Raw genomic sequence first — 20,671 nt, forward strand, 5'->3', positions numbered from 1 at the left:
CATACTGTAAGGCTTCCTGGCTGTTTTCGGTAACAAAGGCACTGAACAATGGGTGGTAAGTGTCAACGTGCTGTGTGGTGATACAATAGCGGCTTTACCGCACAAAAAAAACTGTACCCGCCTGTTATTCCTTGGTTTTACTGGATTTCCACATGCTGTTGCCTGTCATGGCTCATTAACTACAGTTTTTGTATATTTAACATAACTCTCAGCTGTCTTTAAAAAGTACAGCATCAGGAACAGACGGTGAGAAACACTGTCGAGTTTACCTTGCTGAAATATGCAAGCTCTTCCCTGGATGGGAGCGTACGTTGCTCTAAAACCAGTAGAAGTCTTTCAGCATTGACAATGCCCTTCCAGATGGGAAAGTGGCCACACAGGGCTGCATGAACTAGATCCATTTAGAGGTCTTCCAGTGATTTCTATGATACAATCACTCACGCCTGTTTTTAATGCAGTGCAGCCTGAGAGCTCGAAGATCACATTCGTCTGATTTTGATTTTTAGCCTTGCCATTTGCACAGAGATTTCTTCAGTACATATTCTTTTGATGAGAATATGTACTGTAGATAATGACACATTCAAAGTCTTTGCAGTTTTACACTTAGGACCATTATTGTGAAGTTATGCCACAATTTTAAGGATACAGTTTTGCAGATTTCTGAATGTCTGCCCATGTTTCTGCCTTTCAAAGACTCTCTTTTTTAAACTCTTACACTGAGCTCATATTTCTCATTGAATAGTAAAATGTCTCAGTTTAGACGTCAGATATGTTTTATTTGTTCTCTTGTGAATAAAATACAGGTTTAAGAGATTTGCAAATCATTGGAAATGTGTTTTTAATTACATTTTACATTACATCCCAACTTTTGTTTTGCAGTTGGGGTTGTATAATACAATACTTGTAACAGTTGTGACTTGTTGTTGGTTTGGATACTCAAAATAGCCAATCTAGGTGGCACATTTTCAAGTGAACTCTTGAACCTAGGTTATTAAAAGTTATTGCCAAATTAACCAGCACTTAAGTCCTAATGCACATCTGTCTGCATAAAACTTTCTGGGATGCCACAATTTATCGACAGGATCTTTAAAAAAAGAAAAGATAAAGCTAACGGTACAATAAATGTGCAAAGCGACGCGACCATAATGACTCCTCTTGGTCCACATTCATACTCAGACTCAGCAAGAAGGAATCCACCATTCTAGGCTGGGAAACTCTCCTCTGCATTCTTTAGAGGGAATACCAATGACACATGACAAGAGCCCCACTCACACTGAGTCACTGGCCTGCCTCCCACTTCAGCCTTTACATTACAGAGAATGCCTGTGTAGATATGTGTTATGGACAGCAACCTTTACCACGCAACACTGCCCTCAGACAGAAAGAAAACAAAGAGATGTGGGTGAAGCAAGTTACTGAGGGAAAAAGAAGAAGAGAAAAGGGATAGAGGTCACAAGAACATGCTTGTGTCAAACAGCTATGCCACAAATGTGCTGAAGTGATTGATGGGAAGGTTCTCTGTGCTGAAGGACATCCTTCATCTTCCCCCCGCCTTTAGGTTTTCTTTGGCAAAATCTCTGTCATCCAGAATTTCAGGGCTTTTCATTACTGAGTTTTGTTTGGGTTTTTGGATAGCTTTTTTTAAACCTCCTGGTCTCAATTTTCAGTTTTGCACAGATCCAAGCAGAGGCTGACTCCCTACTTCTGTCTCTTAGACATAAACCATTATCACAGACCTCGAGAGAATCAGGTCCAGGCATTATCTCTCAGATGTAGAACACAAGAGCTTCTACATGTATTCTGGATCCTCACTGCTTCCATTTGGATTTAGTCAGGAGTGACACCTAAGCAGAGGATACAGGAGGCAGGACGCATGACACCTGTGAACACTGTGAGTTCTCAGGACAGTTACCAGCTCTACTCCCACGTGGGCTCAATCGGACACGATGCACTCTTTGTACTAGAGAGCTGTCAGTGCAGACCAATAACATCCAGCCTGATTGATTCAGATGTTTGCATTCCCAAGTACAACTTCACCAGGTGCTGTCTAGACGAGTTCAGGGCTGTAATACATGTGAAAAACAACTTCTATTATAGTACACACGGTATATTATCTGTATGGAAAGTTATATGGAGACCCACTCCAGCCCCTGTCCTGCATGCGCCACTGCACAATAGGAATGAGTGTGTGCACACGTATGAGGGGTGGGATGTTCCCGTTTCCACTCTGTTTGAAGCACATGGGCTGAGTCGGAATGTGAAGGGGGAGGAAGCAGCAGTGGGAGGGTCAGGGGATGGGTGAAGGCGGTAATCTGAGAGAGGTATCCCACGGTGATAGGCCAGCACATGGTCTTTACACACTACTATGAGCCTGGTGCACAAGGAGAGCGATGCCAGCAAAAAAGTCGTCACTATCAATCACAGGCCTCAATAGAGGAATACAGCAGCGCATACTGAAGGGGTCACCACATCATACTTTAACCACCTACGATGCTTGTTTAATGACAATATGACAGTCATTGCTTCCCCTAAAAATATCCAAGTCATGTTCTCGCCTACACTTTAAACTTTAACTCAGTATTCTGCTGCTTCCAACTTTCTTCATGAGGGGATACTTCTCCTTTAATAAACAAAAATAGGGCAAAGTCACTAGCTTTAACTTATGTGCATGTTTTGGGGGGTTTGTTCTTCTATTTTTCTTTAAATTAGACCCAGGCCCAGATATTTTTCTTCTGGCTAATAATTTGCAGTTGCATCACTGCAGCTTCAAAACACGCCTGACTGTATGATGCGGGATTCTTCAAACCACCCTGTTTAAACCACTTACAAAAGGGAAAAAAAGCAGCCCTAAAATATAAATAACATCTAGTCTGACAAGAGTGAGAAATGAACTACAATCAGTTTTGGAAAAAATAATGGTTCATAAATTGTTTTTCAACAAATCCCATAGCCATACATCGAAACATGCTGCATTTCCCCCCAAGCCCCGTCATGCAAAGCATCTAACTCCAGCCTGAACGAACACACGTCTACCACAGAATCAATAAAAAACTGACTGTGGCTACACAGTCAAATGATTGCAGGGCATTTGTGTTAAATGGCATCTGGTTGCATAAGTCAACAATACAAATGGCAAATCAGTGTATGCGATTATTGTCTGTATCAACTGTACTCCACAGCCTACAGCCAGCCACACTTAAACACGTGAAGAGCACATATAAGCAAGCTCTTCTTACAGGTACACACAGAGTATTGCCCCCTGGCCATACGCTGTGACAGTCAGCTACAGCTCCTGCATTCAGATAAATATCAGACCTTAAGTATGGTATATGTGCTTCTGCCTCTAGCCTCTGACAGCTGTAGGACAACGTGTACTCAAGGTAAACCACATTTTAGGGTGGATCATCCACTCCAGGCCTGGCACCAGCACCGACACGTCTTACTAACACAAATATATAGATGCATTCTGCAAGGTAAGCAATCAGAGGTGTTAATACAACCACACCCCCACGAGTGTACCTGAAATAAGGCTGGAGAGTGATTAAACAATGCACATCCTAGAAGGTGTGTTTGAACCACGCTGGACCACATTCAAAAACTTGACTGGTCAAAGGTTTACATTTGTTTGCCCGGGATACACGGGTTCCTGAACTCTTCCACTTTGCAGTAACACCACTTACAGCTGGAGGGAGGAAATTTCATGAAGTGACTTGTTGCAATAGTGGCATCCTATTACAGAACAACGCTCCAATTCAACGAACTCTTTGCAACAGCCCATTCTTTCACAATTGTGTGTAAAGTCAGACAGCATGTCTGGGCGCTTTTACACACCTGTGTCATTGGGACTGAAAACACCTGAATTCAAAGATTAAGACTCCAGTATTTTTTGCTCATACAGTGTTTCGCTATAGAAACGTCACACATGTTAACCAAACCCGGAGGGCACCAGAGCTACATTCCCAGATTGGTCGGATGACTGTGGGAGAGATCGACCCCCGCTGTGTCATGCAGAAAAAGCAAATGAGCCTTTAGCCTTTGTGGTTGTTTCCTACTCACATGCAGCCATGTTTCCTTACCGGCAAAGCAGAGCCCGCTGTAATGAGTTGCGCGCAATGATGCGATAAAAGTTTAAGGCAGAGTTTAATTGACACATCTATTTCCTGCTCCTAAAAACCAGCTAACCTCAATGTAATCTCTAGATAAAGTCAAAATGCGAGCCATTCAGCCAAAACACTGTTTAAGTAAAGCGAGTGTTTGTCTGTAGAGGTGGTGCACATGGTCTGAGTGTGGGGCAAGGGGCCTAAATGTGAGGGCTGGCTTTTTGTGTTCTAAGGATCAGAGAGCAGGGGATGCTCCCTCTTCAGAGCAGCAACCTACCCCCTAAACATTGTTTTTATCATGATGCCAGCAAAAAATTATGTATTGACTGTGGGAAAGAAAACGACAGTATTCCCACACAACAGTAGATTTAAACCAAAGCTAGGAATCAGCACTTTAAACAAGCCTACAAGAGGGGACTAATCTCCATCGGAGGAGCTCTGACGCTGGGAAAAACTAAAATAGAACAGGTTCACATAGCAGGGGGAAGAACTCTGTGTTCTCACACTCGGCTATACCGAAGAAAAGAGAGAGGAAGAGGCTGTGTGTGTATGTTTGTGTGGGCATCAGCGTGTCCGTGTGTGGAGTTTCAGAGAGAAAGGGTGATGAATGGCTTCATTAAAACAGCATTAGGAGAGGTGTGAACCCGAATGGCGAGTGCCAAAGTGCCGCGATTGCTCTGTTCCAACACACAGACACTTGTCACAATACTGAAATTCTCTCCTTGGTACCTGTAAAACTCATCCACCCCCTATTACTACTACTACTGATTTACAGTGTTTGATCTTAATGCAGGTTTAAAACACAACCTCAGGCTTTAATAATTTCCCCGCTTAAAAAAAACTGATGGGAAGAGGGAGCCAGAGGGAGATGAGGAAACAGCAGTAACACCGTGCAGAAAGAGAGCAATGAAAAGAGGGAATAAAGGCAGCAGATGAGAGAAAACACAAAGCACAAGGATGCAAAGCAAGAGAAAAAAACCCCTGAAAGGACTGAGGTCTGAAGGTTCAGAATGGAACCAGGGTGTGTGTATGTGTATAGGAGTAACCTGATTAACCAGACCCTACAGGCTAGGCAAATCTACATTATTCTTTCACATTTTCCCTCAGCTCCTCACAAACCTAGAAAAATGGGGGCAATTCAGTAACCCTAGCAACCAACTCTGCCTACGTGCTGAGAAAAGCTGCTGATGGAGGGGGAAGGAGAGGCAAGAGATATGGAGATGGGGAGTGAAAAGGCTAATAAGTGTGCATACTAGACACACACGCTTATTGAGGTAAGCAGATGGATCTTACAGTCTAGTGGGGTTTCTTCACTTTTTTTCTTCACAATCCTTTGCTATTCAGCCCTCATGCAGATCCCTCCTCCTCTTCTTTCACCTAATTCTCCTTCTTCCCAGCCCTGCTCCTTTTCCCCCCCTCCACGGTTAGAACCCTTGCTTTTTTCTTCTCCTGCTCTCTGGTCAGTATGAGAGCTGTTCAAACACAACCTGTTTCCTCTAGCATCCCTTGGGAGTGTTATCCAACCTACTGTTGTGTTTTCTCTCCTTTCTTTCTGCCTCCCCCCTATTTATTTACAGCTGGATGTCTTCCCCCCCCAATCGATTGTTTTATAGAGGATATGAGCGGGCTTTGTCTTTTGCGTGATCAGCTTTATATAGATCCCTCTGTTCTTAAAGATGTTCTTACACACACACACACATCCTCTCTCTCTCTCTCTCTCAGCTGGTTGTGAGTCAGTGTCCGGTAGTGAGGCTCATGCACGCACAGTCCGTGTGCTGTAATCATAAAGTGATGATTATAGGTTTAAGCTGCCATAGGAGGTGTGTTGAAAATGTGTGTGCATCACATTTCATCACTGCTGACAAACATCATGAGAAAGAGCAAGGAGAGCAAAATAATTTAAAAGGGGGGGGGGGGGGTAAACATTTGCCTTTGGGACTGGTAGTTTTCACAGTGGTCTTGTGAAACTTGTGAAAACTGGAAGTACAATTTGGGAAAAAAGCTGTGTGTGTTGGGGGGCTGTTATTGACTGCTCTGCTGGTGCCATGTGTGGCAGATAAAGAAAGTAAACCTGCAAAGAGGCACCCAAACAGAGGTCAATACCTCAAAGGTGCTTGGGTAACATGCACATTCACACTGGCTGATGTGATTCTACAAACATCTGTAATCAAGAACTTGGTTTGACTCGATTTTGGTCTTTTATGCAAAAATGAACTATTACTTGGATTAACTTGGGCTCTGGGGAACATGTCTCGCCTTTTTCCTCTAGATTTTGATTATTTAAAGACAAAAAAAACCCTGCAAAAAGGCCAGGGTATACCCTGCCTTTTGCCCTATGACAGGGGGCAAAGGTTTCAGCCTCTACATGACCTTGAATTGGTTGAGTGAAAGAAAATGGACAGATGGGTGGATGGAGAGCAAATAATAAAAAAAAAAACCTTTAGCAAACTGATAAATACTGAAAAGAGCCTTTTGCTTCAGAGCGGGTACACAAGCAAACATTCTGACCCACAGTAATCATTGTTTGGATGTCAAGATGTTGCATCCTGGTTGAAAAATAATTACAAAATGAAATGTTGTTCTGGCTCCTGTTTACTGAATCTCCTTCATCAAGGTCCTTCCTGGGCATTCTCGTTAGGAAAAGCTTGCTTATCTGAGGCTTGTTTTTTATTTTGCTTTTATAAAATTAAACAAAAAAGACAAATGATAAGATATATAACTTTTCTTGCTTTGCAAAGTGGAATTGTACCTGTAGCTTTATCATTGCTATCATACCTCAGGGGTTAGATTGTTTACAGAGGAATGATTATGCGATGTTGCACCGTTTCAGGTCTGTACAAATAAGCTCATCGTGAAATAGTTGTGTTAAATATGTCTTTTTGTGACTGTGTTTTGTTTTGTTTTTTAAAGAAATGTTAGGAACTTATTCTAGCTTAGGCACCACTACCAGCAGCACATCTGTAGAAAAGAGGAAGTAGATATTTGCGGAAATCTTTTATTGCAACTAATACATGCCAGCTGTTTTATTCTAAGGTAACCATCTACTCCATATCTCTGGTTTAAAAAAGACAGATTTACTGGTTTGTAATGAAGTATGATTCGACACCGATTGCATATCTAGTAATTTCAGTATCAGCCACAATCGAGCGCTTCCATCTGGTTATTTTATCTACAGAAAGTTTATCTGTTGAGTTTCTTGGAAATATATGATACAGCAATAAAAAAACAAAGCAGATCAATATTAAAAAAAGGATTTGAAACGTATTGCCTGCACACGCACAAACATAGGCAAGTAGTAACTTCTCCAACACAACACTGTTCAGCTTCATCAGCTTACAAAAACCAACTGTCTGGGTGGAATGCTACAGTTGAAATTATGCAAAAACAAAATCTACAGCAGGTAACAACAAAGTCTACAAGGCTTCATCTGTGTGTGTGTGTGTGTGTGTGTGTGTGTGTGTGTGTGTGTTCTGCATGAACAAATAGCTTCCACATGTTTCAAAGTGTCACAAACGAGGCAACATATTGACCAGACAAACAGGTGCACCCAAACACACACGTGCAAACACACGTGCACACGCACACACACACACACACACACACAAGCAGCTCTTCAAAAAAAAAAAAAGCAGAGGCACCTGAAAAGAGGGAGGGAAGATTTCAGCCAATCACAGCATGCCTCAGCACTGTTGGCCTTGTATAGGGGTATCAGCCAAACTGTCGGGAGTAGCCAACCAGGGCAAACACAACATCTGTTACCCAATCCTTGCATCTGGAACATCTGGCAGTAGTTAACAGCAGTCATCTAGATGACTAGATGACCTCTGTCCTTACCCACTTGGCCCCTCTAACAGCTATTTTATTTCTTGTGTTTATCATTCACTTTAAAGCACCGTACATGTCATCATCTCTCTGTCACAGACATTAATGAGCTGTCACATCTTAGATCTGCTACTGCACCAGGTAAGAAACAGACATTTCTCTTTTATCTCTCAGCAATCGACTGCGTCGTCGGTGAGACATCTCGGTCCACATCGCAACAAAACACTCACTTACTAGTGATCTGTGTTTACATTTGTGTGTGTCTGCACTGAAGGAGGCCAGATCAGCACTTACAGAGTTAGTCAATTTAATGCTGTGTGTTTTCTCTCAGGTGCCGCAGGAGCCTCACAGTAAATTGTCATACTGAATAGTGAAGAATGGGGAAGCAGACAAGCAAACGGGAACAGAAAATCAATGAGATTTTTCAGCCATGTTATGTCTGCCGCTGACATGGCACAAGACGACTGCTACTGCGCACTGTCCCACACACAGAACTGAAAGGACAGTGGGACACCTGGTTTGGAACACATTGTTCTATTGTGACTTTGCAAAGAGAACTGAGGAGATATATATACTACACACTAACTACACATCTCTCTCTCTCTGTATATATATATATATATATATATATATATATATTAATGCTAACTATACACAAAAACTTGTTTTTAAAAATCTTTCTCTCCGTTCTTTTATATGATGAAAGGCAAATACGGTAACTGCAGGGAAAACGACCCTCACGCATGAATCACGGTCACAGCATATGTGTGTGCATGAAAGACATTCGTTTCCTTTGCCCAAACACAAAGCCATGGGTCCAAACAGGAAGCTTCACACACTCCTGTATGATTCCTGTGTGTCCCGGCCTCCGAAACCTAAGTTGCACACAAACATCCTTCCTGAGTGATTATTTTAAGCTCTGTCAGCATTTTTAGTCAGCTTACAATACAACATTCAAATCCAAGGCCCCCCTCCTCTGCCCCATTATACCAGCACACACTGATAAATAAACACACACACAAACACTGACACAGGATACGCCAAATAATGGCAGAGACTTGTGTGACTGACTCACGGTTGATAATTGCACCACTAAGTCAATGCAGTCAAGCTCTAGTTAGCCAGACGTTGTTAAAAAGATCACACACATGAAGCTTTTCCTCGTCCTCACAACCACACACCCACAAACAGGGCCTGTGCTGCAAACAAGTTCAACACAACCAGGTAGAGCTGGGCGATAGAACGATAACGATATGTATCGCAATATAACTTTTACTCGATAGAGAAATTAAGCTATCGCGATAGACCTCGCCGCTCTTGTCCTCAAAAAAAAAAAAAATCTCCGTTTTCAAAAATACCCGTGTACGTGTGGACGTAGCCTCAGTCTCTGACTGGAAGCGCTAATTCGTCATTCGGCTTTTGTCAGACTAAAGTAACTGTTAAAACTGTTTGAAAAGCTCAGCTATACAACAAGGAGAGATTGAGAATTTCCTTTTAGTTCTCAGTTTATTTGATATTGACAAAAGTTAGTCAGTTTTGTCTGTTCTTCTGTAAAACAAACTAAGATTTATTTTTAGAATTAATATTTTGTTTCTAAGTGGAATTGACAATTTAGTCTGTTTCGTTTGTTCTATTTTGAAACTTAAACGCTTTAGCGGCTGCCTTTTGTGTAGTTTGCAATATTTGCCTTTATTTATCTGAAAAAGTCTCATGTTCCTTAAGTACATCTACCCTGTTGAACTTATTATGGGAAATAAATATTTAAATAAAAACAAGCTGCTGATTATTTCACATTTTACTTGTGAGCAACGGCACATTTAAATCTTACAAATATAGTTATTTGGCTTATATCGTGATAGATATCGTTATCACCTGAAATGAAAAAAACATATCGTGATATGAAAAAAATCTCATATCGCCCAGCTCTACAACCAGGATATCTTTTCATCATCTGACTTAACTAAACTTAACTACAGTCACGCCAAATGGTCAAATGACACTGGTTATAAGGTCAATGAGTAAACCCAGGTTTTCAGAATCTAGGAATGAGGAGCCAAAAGAAGAGCAAACTATAATCCTAAACAAATATGAGGAAAACAGCACCAAAAACCACAGACTGGGTTAATAGATTATTGCTATCACTTCCCTGGCATTAAGCAACAGGTTATAATTTTGTTTACTGTTAAACTGATATGACACCTAGACATGTTCTTGTAACACATAATAACTATTTCAGACTCAGTTTATCAACTGAAATAACAGATATGAGGAAGAAAACATTATTTAAAACCATAAGTAGGCTTTAACTATCTTTTATAAAGTCCAGTAGCCTAAAGAACTTGGAACTCTCCATTTTCCACTTGCCATGCCACAAAATAAATGTGACATATAGAACAATTAAATGTTTGATATGTTGGCTTCCCAGCAAGTTCATACCATTTAAGAGTCTAGACCTGATGTTCCTGCAGTACAGCCAAAAGGTGGAGACATTCGCCAAAAGGCCTACAGTGTCTTACTATGGTTTGCAAGACCTTCAACTAAACTTGACTGGTCAGTAAGCAGTAGTTAAGAGCTTAACCCTGATTCCTGGTTCATAGCCATTTGATATGAAAGCCATTGCAAAAGTGGGTCAGTGTTTCAAGTGTCGTTTCACTTTTCCTTCTGCCCCTTAACGTGGATAAAGACAAAACAGAGATCTCCACACTGTCCCTGCACCTTCTCTTCAAATAAACATCACTCAACAACAATGGAGTCGCAAAGAGAAATACAGGCCAAGCACAGAACCTCACATAAAACAAAGACAGAGAGCCACAGTCATGCAGACAAAACCTCTTGCTGTGACACCACCTTTCCTATTGTGTGCTAGTGAAAGCAGCCATTTATCCTAAATCATATGTTTCTCTGGCAACCGTAAACACGCAGTTTATATGTACACATAGACAGACGCACATCACACTTGCAGAGATGACTGAGCTTATTAGCCTGCTAGGAAAAGTAAGTAAAGTAAGGATACTGTTTCTTTAAATGGGTCTCTCAGTATTTACTCTAAAACTCAACAACAGTTATTCAGTTCAACGTCAAATTGAATGGCCACTCATACCCTTTTTGTATTTTTTTCAGCAGACCACAAAAACACCACGGCCAATCAAAATTGATCAGTGGCAACAAAGGCAGATAGTTATTAACATTCCCAGATGTGTAAAACACTGACAGCTGCTTAAGGGCTGAGCCAAAACGCATTTGAAAAATGAAACATCTGTTAAAAGACTCGGCACACCTTAATTTTCCACTAAAATATTTCTTGCTCCTGATATTAAAGGCTGCCACTGGAATATAGGAAGTTGCTCTCTAGTGTTTGGTCGACACACATTTACAGGCTTTCACCCTAACCCTCGTTTACCTGCCTGCAAACACGTGTGGATTTTTTAAATTACAATAGAAAGATCTACTTAAAGTGCTGGTGAATAGTCACAGCTTTTTTTATTTGGTTCCCAAAAAACTCAATACTCTGAAGTCATAACCTCTCTATCCCTCTGCAAATATGTCGTATTTTCTCTTCCTCTTTCTCCATTCCTGATTCTCTTTCTGTCTGTCTTTTACTTCTCGGCACATCTGTCTGTGTGTGTGTGTGCCTCTCTTCAGGCACTTATACACACACACACACCCTCTTCCAAACCAAGTAGGAAAATTCCTTTCATCAGCCAGAATCCAATATTAGAATATCAGGACTCTGTCTGTGTGAAATAAAGACAAAGAGATGACAGCATTCGAGCGCCGGTGTGCATTTAAAACCTTATCCAGGTACCCTGTCAACAGATGAGGTGACCACGTCCACTGACATCGCCGTGCCTGTGGTATCGAGTCACAACATCATTTTTTGGTAATCAAAAGAATACAGAGCATTACAAATCATAATGTCAAATACAAGTATTTTCCATCTGTAAAAGTCAAACAGTCACCAGTTACTGCGTGTATTTTAAGCTTTAAAACACTGAGCCATATAAAGGGGACAAATAATCTCAAAATCTCACCAGAGCTTTTGATGATTTTTCATCTTTTTCTGCCCAATACTGCCTAATGTTGCATGGAATACTAAAACTACATAACACGTGGATACCATCTCTATTTCCACCAAGTAACAACTGTGCTAGAACACAGTATGATGGCACAGATGATCAGTGTATGTATGTATGACAATACTGCAGAAGTGTGACCAGTCTGTAGAAACAATAAACCACAGGCCACAAACACAAATTTATAGTAGCTAATAAGCCAGAATAATCAGCAGAAATCCATTCACCGTGTGCTTGACAAACACTGTCAAGCACACTCATCAGTGAGAGCGTGAGCATTCATGCCTCTCCCTCTCTTGCTGCAGTGCTTCATGAATGTCATCTGGGGAGGATTTAAATCCATTTTCCCCATGATGCTGCAGTGCATGGCTGCGACATGTAAAGTCTATCCCTTCTGCCTGATAATAGCAGAGTCATGCAGGTACGCATGAGCCCTTCTTGGCTAGCAGGACTGAAATTTGTAGAGCGGATCTAGCGAAGATTTGGGAAACAAGACAGACACGCGTTAGCAAACACAGAGAGAAAAAGAGTGAGAGCTGCCTGATGCTTTCTACAAGAGAGTCTTTAGCAGCAGCGCACAGGATAATGACAGGCTGTAGTGAAGGCATGCTGTTGGGAATGTCACAGAAGAGACAGCATCTCGATGCATCTCTACACACACACACCCCTCAAATAGATATGAGGATGCACAGATTTACCCTATAATCAGTTCCTTCTAGATAGGATGGGGAGCAGTGAGGTAAGTGACAGGAGGAATCAATGCAGAGGGTCGATGGGCAAACATTAAGTCCACAGTCTGACAAACCCAGCAGACAGTGCCCACAAAACAGCACAGACAGAAAGTCTTTACACGTGCCGCTGGGCATAAACAGCAGTCTAAAAGGACACAGAGACAACGGCGCTAATGCCACTGTGGTGCCAGCCAAAGTTTTCAAATGAAGCAAAGAAGGAAGAAATGGTTAACTGTGAGCCAGGTTACCCTGAATTACTCTGGTGTTTTGTTCAGATGCCAGAAATACCTGTTTTAGTGCATCGCCAAATCAAACCTCTGCCAGGATTTGTTGCAGATTTAGTGTCAGAAAAATAAAATAAAGAATATTGAAAGGAAAGGTTTGAGAGGTCTAAAATAAACCTCAGTTCAACTGCTCAAATAAACAACAGCTTATGGATGACTAGCTTCAATGACCTGAGGTTCCATAAACTTGTTAAATCTATGCCAACGGGGACATCAAAGGTGTGTTTTGTCTGCTTTCCGTTGCTCCACACCTCACTGAGACACTCGACGAGCGCTCTTCCTTGTGTTTGCCACTCATATGTACATTGACACCAGTAATTCCAGTTTAACAACCTTGTGATCTCCGATAGCACTTCAAAAGTATTTTGTTCCTTACTGACTATCAAGCTTTGTCAAAGAATGCCATGGGGAATTTCTTCGGCAGAAGAGGAGTGCTGAGAGGTGCCAGTAAAGAGGCGAGGGCGTGAAGTGGGCTGGTGTCTTCTCTTCGAAATGGAAATAAGAATCAAGCAGTCGTGGTGGTGGTGTTGGGGGATAAGCCAAGCAGTGGCCCATCTTATCTAGTCATCTGGCACTGCAGTAACAGTGCAAACATGCTGTAACACCCACTCCCCTTCCTGGTACCTCTGAGCCTGTTCCTTCCCTCTCCAGCCTCAAGTACATACCACACAACCCCTCACCCCCCAAGATCTGATAAGCACACACTGTCACTCTGAGTGACAGTGGGTGCTGGATCCAGTGTGACTGCCTGATGACAGGGGAAAAAATCAACAAAAATAACAATAAGCTAGCGACTAGTTAACAACTCAAACGATCCTTCCTAACAGCTACAATCTACTCTCCCAGCCCTCTCGTGTCCTTGATCACCGGCAGAAGCTGCACCGATGAACTGCGATCGATGAACAAGCCAGGGCACAAATCGATCATTTAATCGCAGTCTGCGTTTAACGCATGAGCGAGCGGTGCCGGTGCACAGCAGCAGCACAGGCACGCAGGAGACACAGAAGGGGAAAGAAAACGCCCTGCCTTGTACAGTGTCGAAACCTCAGCCCTGTGGGTCCTCTACGCAAACATACACACATCACCTTAACGTATGCTTTGATAGGAGGCCGCGGTGAGACCACATCTGGACGACACCTAATTTGTGAGCGTTTCCTTTCGCCTTTTGTTGGCCATCGGCGCGTTGCCTTAAAGGAGAGCGATCACACGCTTGGGGGCACGCTGATCATCATGTACCATTTATGATTGCCATTATTTATACACACAAAAAGTGATCCGCCACGTCTGCACAATGACAACCTTCTCGAATGGTTGGTGAAATGCAAAGGCAAGTCTGTCCTTTACGCCTGGTAGGATAGGAGAGGTGAGGGTAACAGAAAAAATGGGATGCATTACGCCAAGTCAGATCAAACACAGCACGCAGTAAAGTAAGCACAGATTTGACGCTAAATCTCTCCGGGTTGTGCTGCATGAAAACATCTGAGGGGCTCTGAAAAGTTTTACCTTTAACTTGAGTCTCATATTCGGCCACGATCTCCTTGTCCTTTCGGAATTTCGCTGGAGACGTCATGGCTGAGTTTGGAGATCAACCACTTGTCCTCGCAGTAAAGTCAAATTTCTCTTAATAATTCAACAAATCAGCCGTAGATGGAAGGATTGTCAATCTGGAGCCGGTTTTTCAAAAAAGGAAAAAAGAAACAAAACAGCCAAAATGAGATATTTACAGCTCTTCAGTGTTCCCGTGGATAAGTATTGTCTCCCTGCCTCTGCTCACTCAGGGCGCATTGTGAGTTTGGCGCTGCTGCTGCTGTGCTCCTTCCCGACGCCGCGCCTCACCGCCTCCTCAAGAGTAATGGTGCCAACAGCTTCATGAGAAAGGAGAGTCATTCCCTTTACGAAAAAAAACCCCGATTAACTTCTTACTCAGCACTTTGGAAAGTTTTTTCTTTTGTTACTTGCCCCGAGCGAATCTCGATCTCACTGCTGCCCGTGTGCTTGTCTAAACTAAAGTGCTACCCTCTCTTCCACCACCCACCTCCTGAAGTGCGAAAGAGGAAACCAAGTGGAGAGATGGAGGGGCTGGCTGCTGGTCAGCCCCCAGTGCGCAGGACAGGCATGGATGCACACATTCACGAGTACATACAACTACATCTGCTACAGCAAGCCTTTAGCTTGCATGCTGCAGGACCGACGGGTATTTATTTGCCTAGGTGAGCTTAGTTTAAATGTGTTGGTAGAGGAACACCTATTTAGGAGCAGGTCACTGCAAATGTGGCTGAAGAGAGCCTCGTGCTTTATTTAGCTATGAACATTAGCGTAAATGCATATAAATTCTAACCCTTAAACGGTAACACGCTAGTTGTGAATACATACATACATTCCTTCATAAATTCAGCTTTTATAAGAACAGAATACCTGTATACATATATTAAAATGCATTCCATCTTCAGCCTATTACTACGTCAACTTTCTTTTTCTTTTACACTGACTAAACTACGACCCCGCCTCATACCTACCACTCCACCACGATTGGTCAAACGGTCACACGTGAACGACATTCAAGTCCACCAATCAGCTTTTTTCAGAATTTTGAATCAGGGTTCGTCAAGTTGAATTTTTACCCAATCGCATTCAGAATCCGTAATGAATTTGACCAATAGCGTTGGTTACTATAAAGTGTACATCCAATCAAAATAGCGTATAGGGTCTTTTAAAGATAGTTTAAGGAAGTCCCGTTAAATACCAGGAAGTTGTAAACAAAGCTGACAGCTATTTAGTTAGCTGTTAAGTACATGAATGGATGCCCAGTAAGCCGTGAAAACAGGCCAGTTGTTCATCGATATCGTGGATTAATTAACAGTACAGCTTGTCTTATACATATAGAGCGGGTTTCGCGAGAATATATATATATATATATATATCCCTTCGTATGTTCGTTTCACAAGCTAACGTTAGCTGCCTTCCGTTATATCGTTAGGAAAGGCTAACGTTTGCACAAGGACATTGGAGCTAGCGTTGACGCTTGCAAAGTTAATTTACAGCTTTATTAAACCGAAGTGAACGGTTAGTGAGAATTCTCAGTGTCTGGTTCTTTTTTCCCTTTCTGCGTTTGCTGTCCGGAGGCAGAAAGAACGTGAAAAAAAGGGCGAAGTCCGCATTTAGCAAAACAACAATGTCTACTTCAAACGCTAATTTTAAAAACAAGTGTGTGACCCAGGTGAACTGCATATTTTGTGACAGCCTGCTCTGCACGAGAGGCATGAAGGCAGTGCTTCTTGCAGACACCGAGGTCGAGCTGTTTTCCACTGACATACCTCCCAATAGGTAAGAGCTAATTTTCTTAGTAGTGCTGCTAGTTTTTGTTTATGTCGGTTTCCAAGGCAAGTGGCAAAATTGTGGCAAAGTGATGGCTGTCTGCTTAACAGATTGGAGGAGATACACAATGCTCTGGCCAAGCTGCCGTTGTAATTAATAGGGTTTGTTGTATGACAATATAAAATAAGTGTGTGTGTTGTTGTTGTTTTTTTGTCCTTTAATGGGTGTGTTTGTGTCTCCTTGCACGAACCCTCCCCGCAGAACTGTTGACTTTGTGGCCAGCTGCTACTCCACTGAAAGCTGTAAATGCAAACTGAGAGACATCGCATGTCTCAAATGGTATATATTATTTTATTCCTTTTCGTCTTTGCAGTGTTTACTTTGGAAACATAATCTGTTGATATTCATAAGAAGGACACCAAACAGGTAGTTGCATATGTACACATATCTGTACAAATTGTTGGGCCTGTCAACTGTAAGTTTATATGCTGATTATTTTATTTTTGAGCCCGTTGCTATACTAAACATTAGGTAGTGCTTGAAAAGCAACATTACAATTTATACACTTTAGCACAAGTGATCAAATGATACCGGAAAATACTTGTTTTTACTTAAAAATGTCAGTTAAATAAATATTAAAGCCATTGCCAGTTATGTCTGCACATATTAATTTTAAATCATATTTACAGCACAGTACAGTAAACAGTGAACCTTTATAGAGTTTCATTTGTGTTCATGGGCTTTTGTTATTGTACGCAGGGCAAACACAAACATGTGTTAGATAATGGAAACTCACTAGTAGTGTTGGCACTTTTCAGAAGTGCCCCCAGCAAATAGCTGACTCACGTTTCTTCTTTATCCTCGCTCCCTCCCTCTTTTAGTGGAAATGTTGTGGGCTATCACGTTGTAGCCCCCTGCAAACCCTGCCTGCTCTCCTGTAACAACGGCCACTTCTGGATGTTCAATAGCGATGCTGTTTCTACTCTCAACAGACTGGATTCAACGGGTCAGTATAAACTCACCTTTGATAAAACTGAAATGCTATGCAATTGCATAGTCCATGAGATGTGTACATAAGACTTCATAAGTCCCCTTCACATGTGTCTGCAGGCCTTAATCTGCTCCTTTGGGGAGATCTTCCTGAGCTAGATGACAGCGAGAATGAAGAATCAGAAAGCCCATCAGAGGAGGAGTGTATTAGGTAGAGTGGGATATGGACAATGTGAGAGACCTGGAGTGCCAGCTTTTGAGAGGTGGAGATTTAAAAAAAAGAAAAAACGTGTATAATCCATGCTGGGATGAGACAAAAGAAGAGGAACCAAAAGGGTAAATGAACACCCAGTTACATGGGACCAGCAATCCTGCTGTACTACTCTGTGTGGGCTGAAAGATTAAACCATTGTTCACTTATGACCCTACCTGGAAAAAAAAGTGGTGTCACAGCAGGTGTTTTCCCACTATAAGCTGGCAGAGAACACCTGCCTTGACATTAGTGATTTGGGGTGTGGCTGTAAATACTGGAAGGTTTAAACCCAAAGAGAGCGGTACAGGGGAAGCTTTTGGTGCTCGTAATTGAGTGTTTTAATTACCCTTTAACCTGTGACCATGCCTTTCCTGATCACTTTTCACTGTTAAAAGCACAGACACGCACATTCACACATTCTTTTCAGTCTTTCTCTCATTTTTGTACATTTGTGTGCTATTATTTTAACAAAAAAAAAACATGCAGCTGAATTAAATTGAAAATAACAGACAGCTAGACTCCATAATCTAGTGTGTTCTGCTTTTCAGAGCTCATTGTTTTGATCAGCCTTATGAAAAGTTGGGTGTGGTGTGATTAATTAATGGTACATACCAGTGAATGCTTTGCTTTTTCACACCATTAACACCATCAGATTTTTCTGGGTAGGAGGTCTGAAATTTACCTATATCCTTTTTTTTAATAGCACTTATCTTTATGTTGAATGTGCTGTAATAAGTAAAACTTCTATTAACGGTAATCTTTTAATCTCTGGAGGCCTTTTCAGATATGGGACATTAAAATGTTAAAGTGACAGCATTCTGTTCTTCAGACATGGGTGACTTTTACGTTCATGTTCCTCGAGGTTTTATTAAGATATACTAAGGGGACTGACAAAGAGACAAACGTGTGTTTGTAATATTTTGAGTGATATGTCGAATTATTGGCAGCAGCTATTGACGCGTAAAGAAAAAAGCTTTTCTGTCTTATTGGGATCAACTCGTGAGATACTCAACTCGCACAGATGCAGCAGAGGCATGCATTCAGATTTACGGCATGTCGAATGTGACACAAATTTTTTCTACCCGGAAAAATTACTGTCATGACTTTTGCTTAAAAGTTATCGGGGTGCCCATTCAGGCACAAAGCTAACATGCTCAGATGCTGTCAAATTAATGAAAAGGCACTAACTGAAACTTTGAGTTCTTTTTGAATCCCTCATATTGAAGAAATAGCACAATTACAGAGTGATGTATCTATTTATGTTCCTTGGGCGTCTAGGGCATATTTAATTTAGGTTACCTTACAATCTGCTCTTCTGTCATTGGTGGATTTTGAGATGCTGACATAGTGTTTGCTGCACTTGTGATAGCAGCATTTAAGTGTTTAACACCCAGCCGAGTCTGACTGTAGCAGTGTTCCTTACTAACTTACTAACCTATGAATGGGTTGTGCTTTCACACAAGCCTGTGGAGCAGCTGAGTGGAGTATTCACCCAGAGCTCAAACAATAAATAGCTCAATATAAACAAATGCTTACATTTGTGACAATTTAAAAAAAGGATGCCGATCATGAAGCAAGATCGTGAAAACATGAGCTCAAATGGGTGCGAGTGTCCTAGCTCTGTTTCTGTTGCACAACTGTTCACTTTTTATGTAGCAGCATACCTGTAGCAACTGAGGAGATGGAAAAAGTGAACTCCAAAGAATCATGGGACATATCAGTGTTTAACTTACAGGTTGCCTCCTAGTCTAGAAAGATAATTACTTCATGTGGCGCCTGATTTATAGAAAAGCCTTTGACTTTTTTTTGTGAGCTGTTTGAAATGATGCTTAAACCAGTGCTACAAAGCTCCCAAAATTGAATATTTTAGCCTTACTGAAATGAACCTCTGTTAAACTGTAACCTCTGGGCTGTTGCTGTATATTAACCTGTCATCACTGAGTGACCAGGCCATTTACTCAGCAAGCTACAAAATCCTCCATTCACAACAGACTCAACTCAAAGCCTCTTTTTCACAGTGCCATCCTTAAGCTCTTGTTATTGTTTCACTGCTGTGCCCTGCTAATACTATGATCCTGTCTTAAAGTAACAATGTTTCTGTGGATGATTGACAACTTCCTGTGTTGCCGGTGAATATTATTTTAAAAAAGGAAAAAATAAGCAAATGTTGAATGTCCCACTTTTTAGGTGAAGGAAGAGGAGAAGAAAGGAAGCAGCTTTTTTAAATGTTTAACTGGCCTCTGTTTGTCTATGCTATAGCCTTTAGTTGTGGAAATACACCCATAAACGAGGAAACTTTTTCTGTATTTTCCACATCTATCACCTTTTAAAAATTATAACTGACAGTCTGTCACACTTTCACACCAAATACTGTCTGTGTGGATACCATACAGTGCATCAGCTAGGTATTTATTATATCCACAAACCAAATATCTATCACCACATACTTACTTTGGGGTTTTTTTGTTTACAAAATTTGTTTACAACTGCTTGTTTTGTTTTGTGCTGTAGTACTTATGTTTCTGTTTCTGTATTTAATATTTAATTGTGTAGTGCTTTGTTTTGTACATTTAAAGACTGAATGTGTGCAGTTTTACCTCAAGAAGGTATTACTCGTGAGCTTCCTCTGGCTAGGACAATTGTCAAATGATAATCAGAAGAACTATTTAAATGGCTGTGTCTGGATGTGAATAACTTTGATTAACATGCCCTGCTGAAAATGTATATTTTGGAATTGCACTGAAACTGCATTGATAGTTTGAAGAAAATGATTTGTTGTTTTGTATGCTTGTTAAATTAATAAAGTTTTTTTTTTTTTTCAAAGTTTCTCAGTTGCCCCAAACTTTTTTTTTGTTGTCAGTTTTTTTTGAGTATATAACAAGTGGACACTTTATTAGAGATACTGCTCAACTGCAAATGCAAGCATCTGTTTAGCCAAGACAGACAGCAACTCAATGCACCATGTTCAAACTGAGCATCAGTGAAGAAAGGTGATACAAGTGACTTTGCATATGGAGTGACTGTTGTTGGCACAGGGATCTTGTCTGAATATTAGACAACAGTAACTCAAATGATCTGTTGTTACAACCGAGGTATGCAGAAG

General features: G+C 41.3%; 2 protein-coding genes across 2 annotated transcripts in view; one reads left to right on the top strand and one right to left on the bottom strand.

Moving 5' to 3' along the window:
* Window positions 1-15,169, bottom strand: part of srgap2 (SLIT-ROBO Rho GTPase activating protein 2) — a 55,356-nt gene extending 40,187 nt beyond the window's left edge. Inside the window, exon 1 of the mRNA XM_014334352.2 lies at window positions 14,514-15,169. Within this exon, the coding sequence (XP_014189838.1) occupies window positions 14,514-14,580 (67 nt within the window). The 5' untranslated portion in view covers window positions 14,581-15,169. The remainder of the gene's footprint in view (window positions 1-14,513) is intronic.
* A 559-nt stretch (window positions 15,170-15,728) lies between these two features.
* fam72a (family with sequence similarity 72 member A) lies at window positions 15,729-20,394 on the top strand. Its single transcript, XM_005924690.3, has 4 exons — window positions 15,729-16,334; window positions 16,587-16,664; window positions 17,207-17,331; window positions 17,436-20,394. The coding sequence occupies exons 1-4, from the start codon at window positions 16,183-16,185 to the stop codon at window positions 17,528-17,530; spliced, it is 450 nt and encodes a 149-aa protein (XP_005924752.1). The 5' UTR covers window positions 15,729-16,182; the 3' UTR covers window positions 17,531-20,394.
* The last annotated feature ends 277 nt before the right edge of the window (window positions 20,395-20,671 follow it).

Source organism: Haplochromis burtoni, unplaced genomic scaffold (genome assembly GCF_018398535.1).
Source record: "Haplochromis burtoni strain Fernald_Lab_line unplaced genomic scaffold, NCSU_Asbu1 Contig_79, whole genome shotgun sequence".
NCBI classification, from domain to species: Eukaryota; Metazoa; Chordata; class Actinopteri; order Cichliformes; family Cichlidae; genus Haplochromis; species Haplochromis burtoni.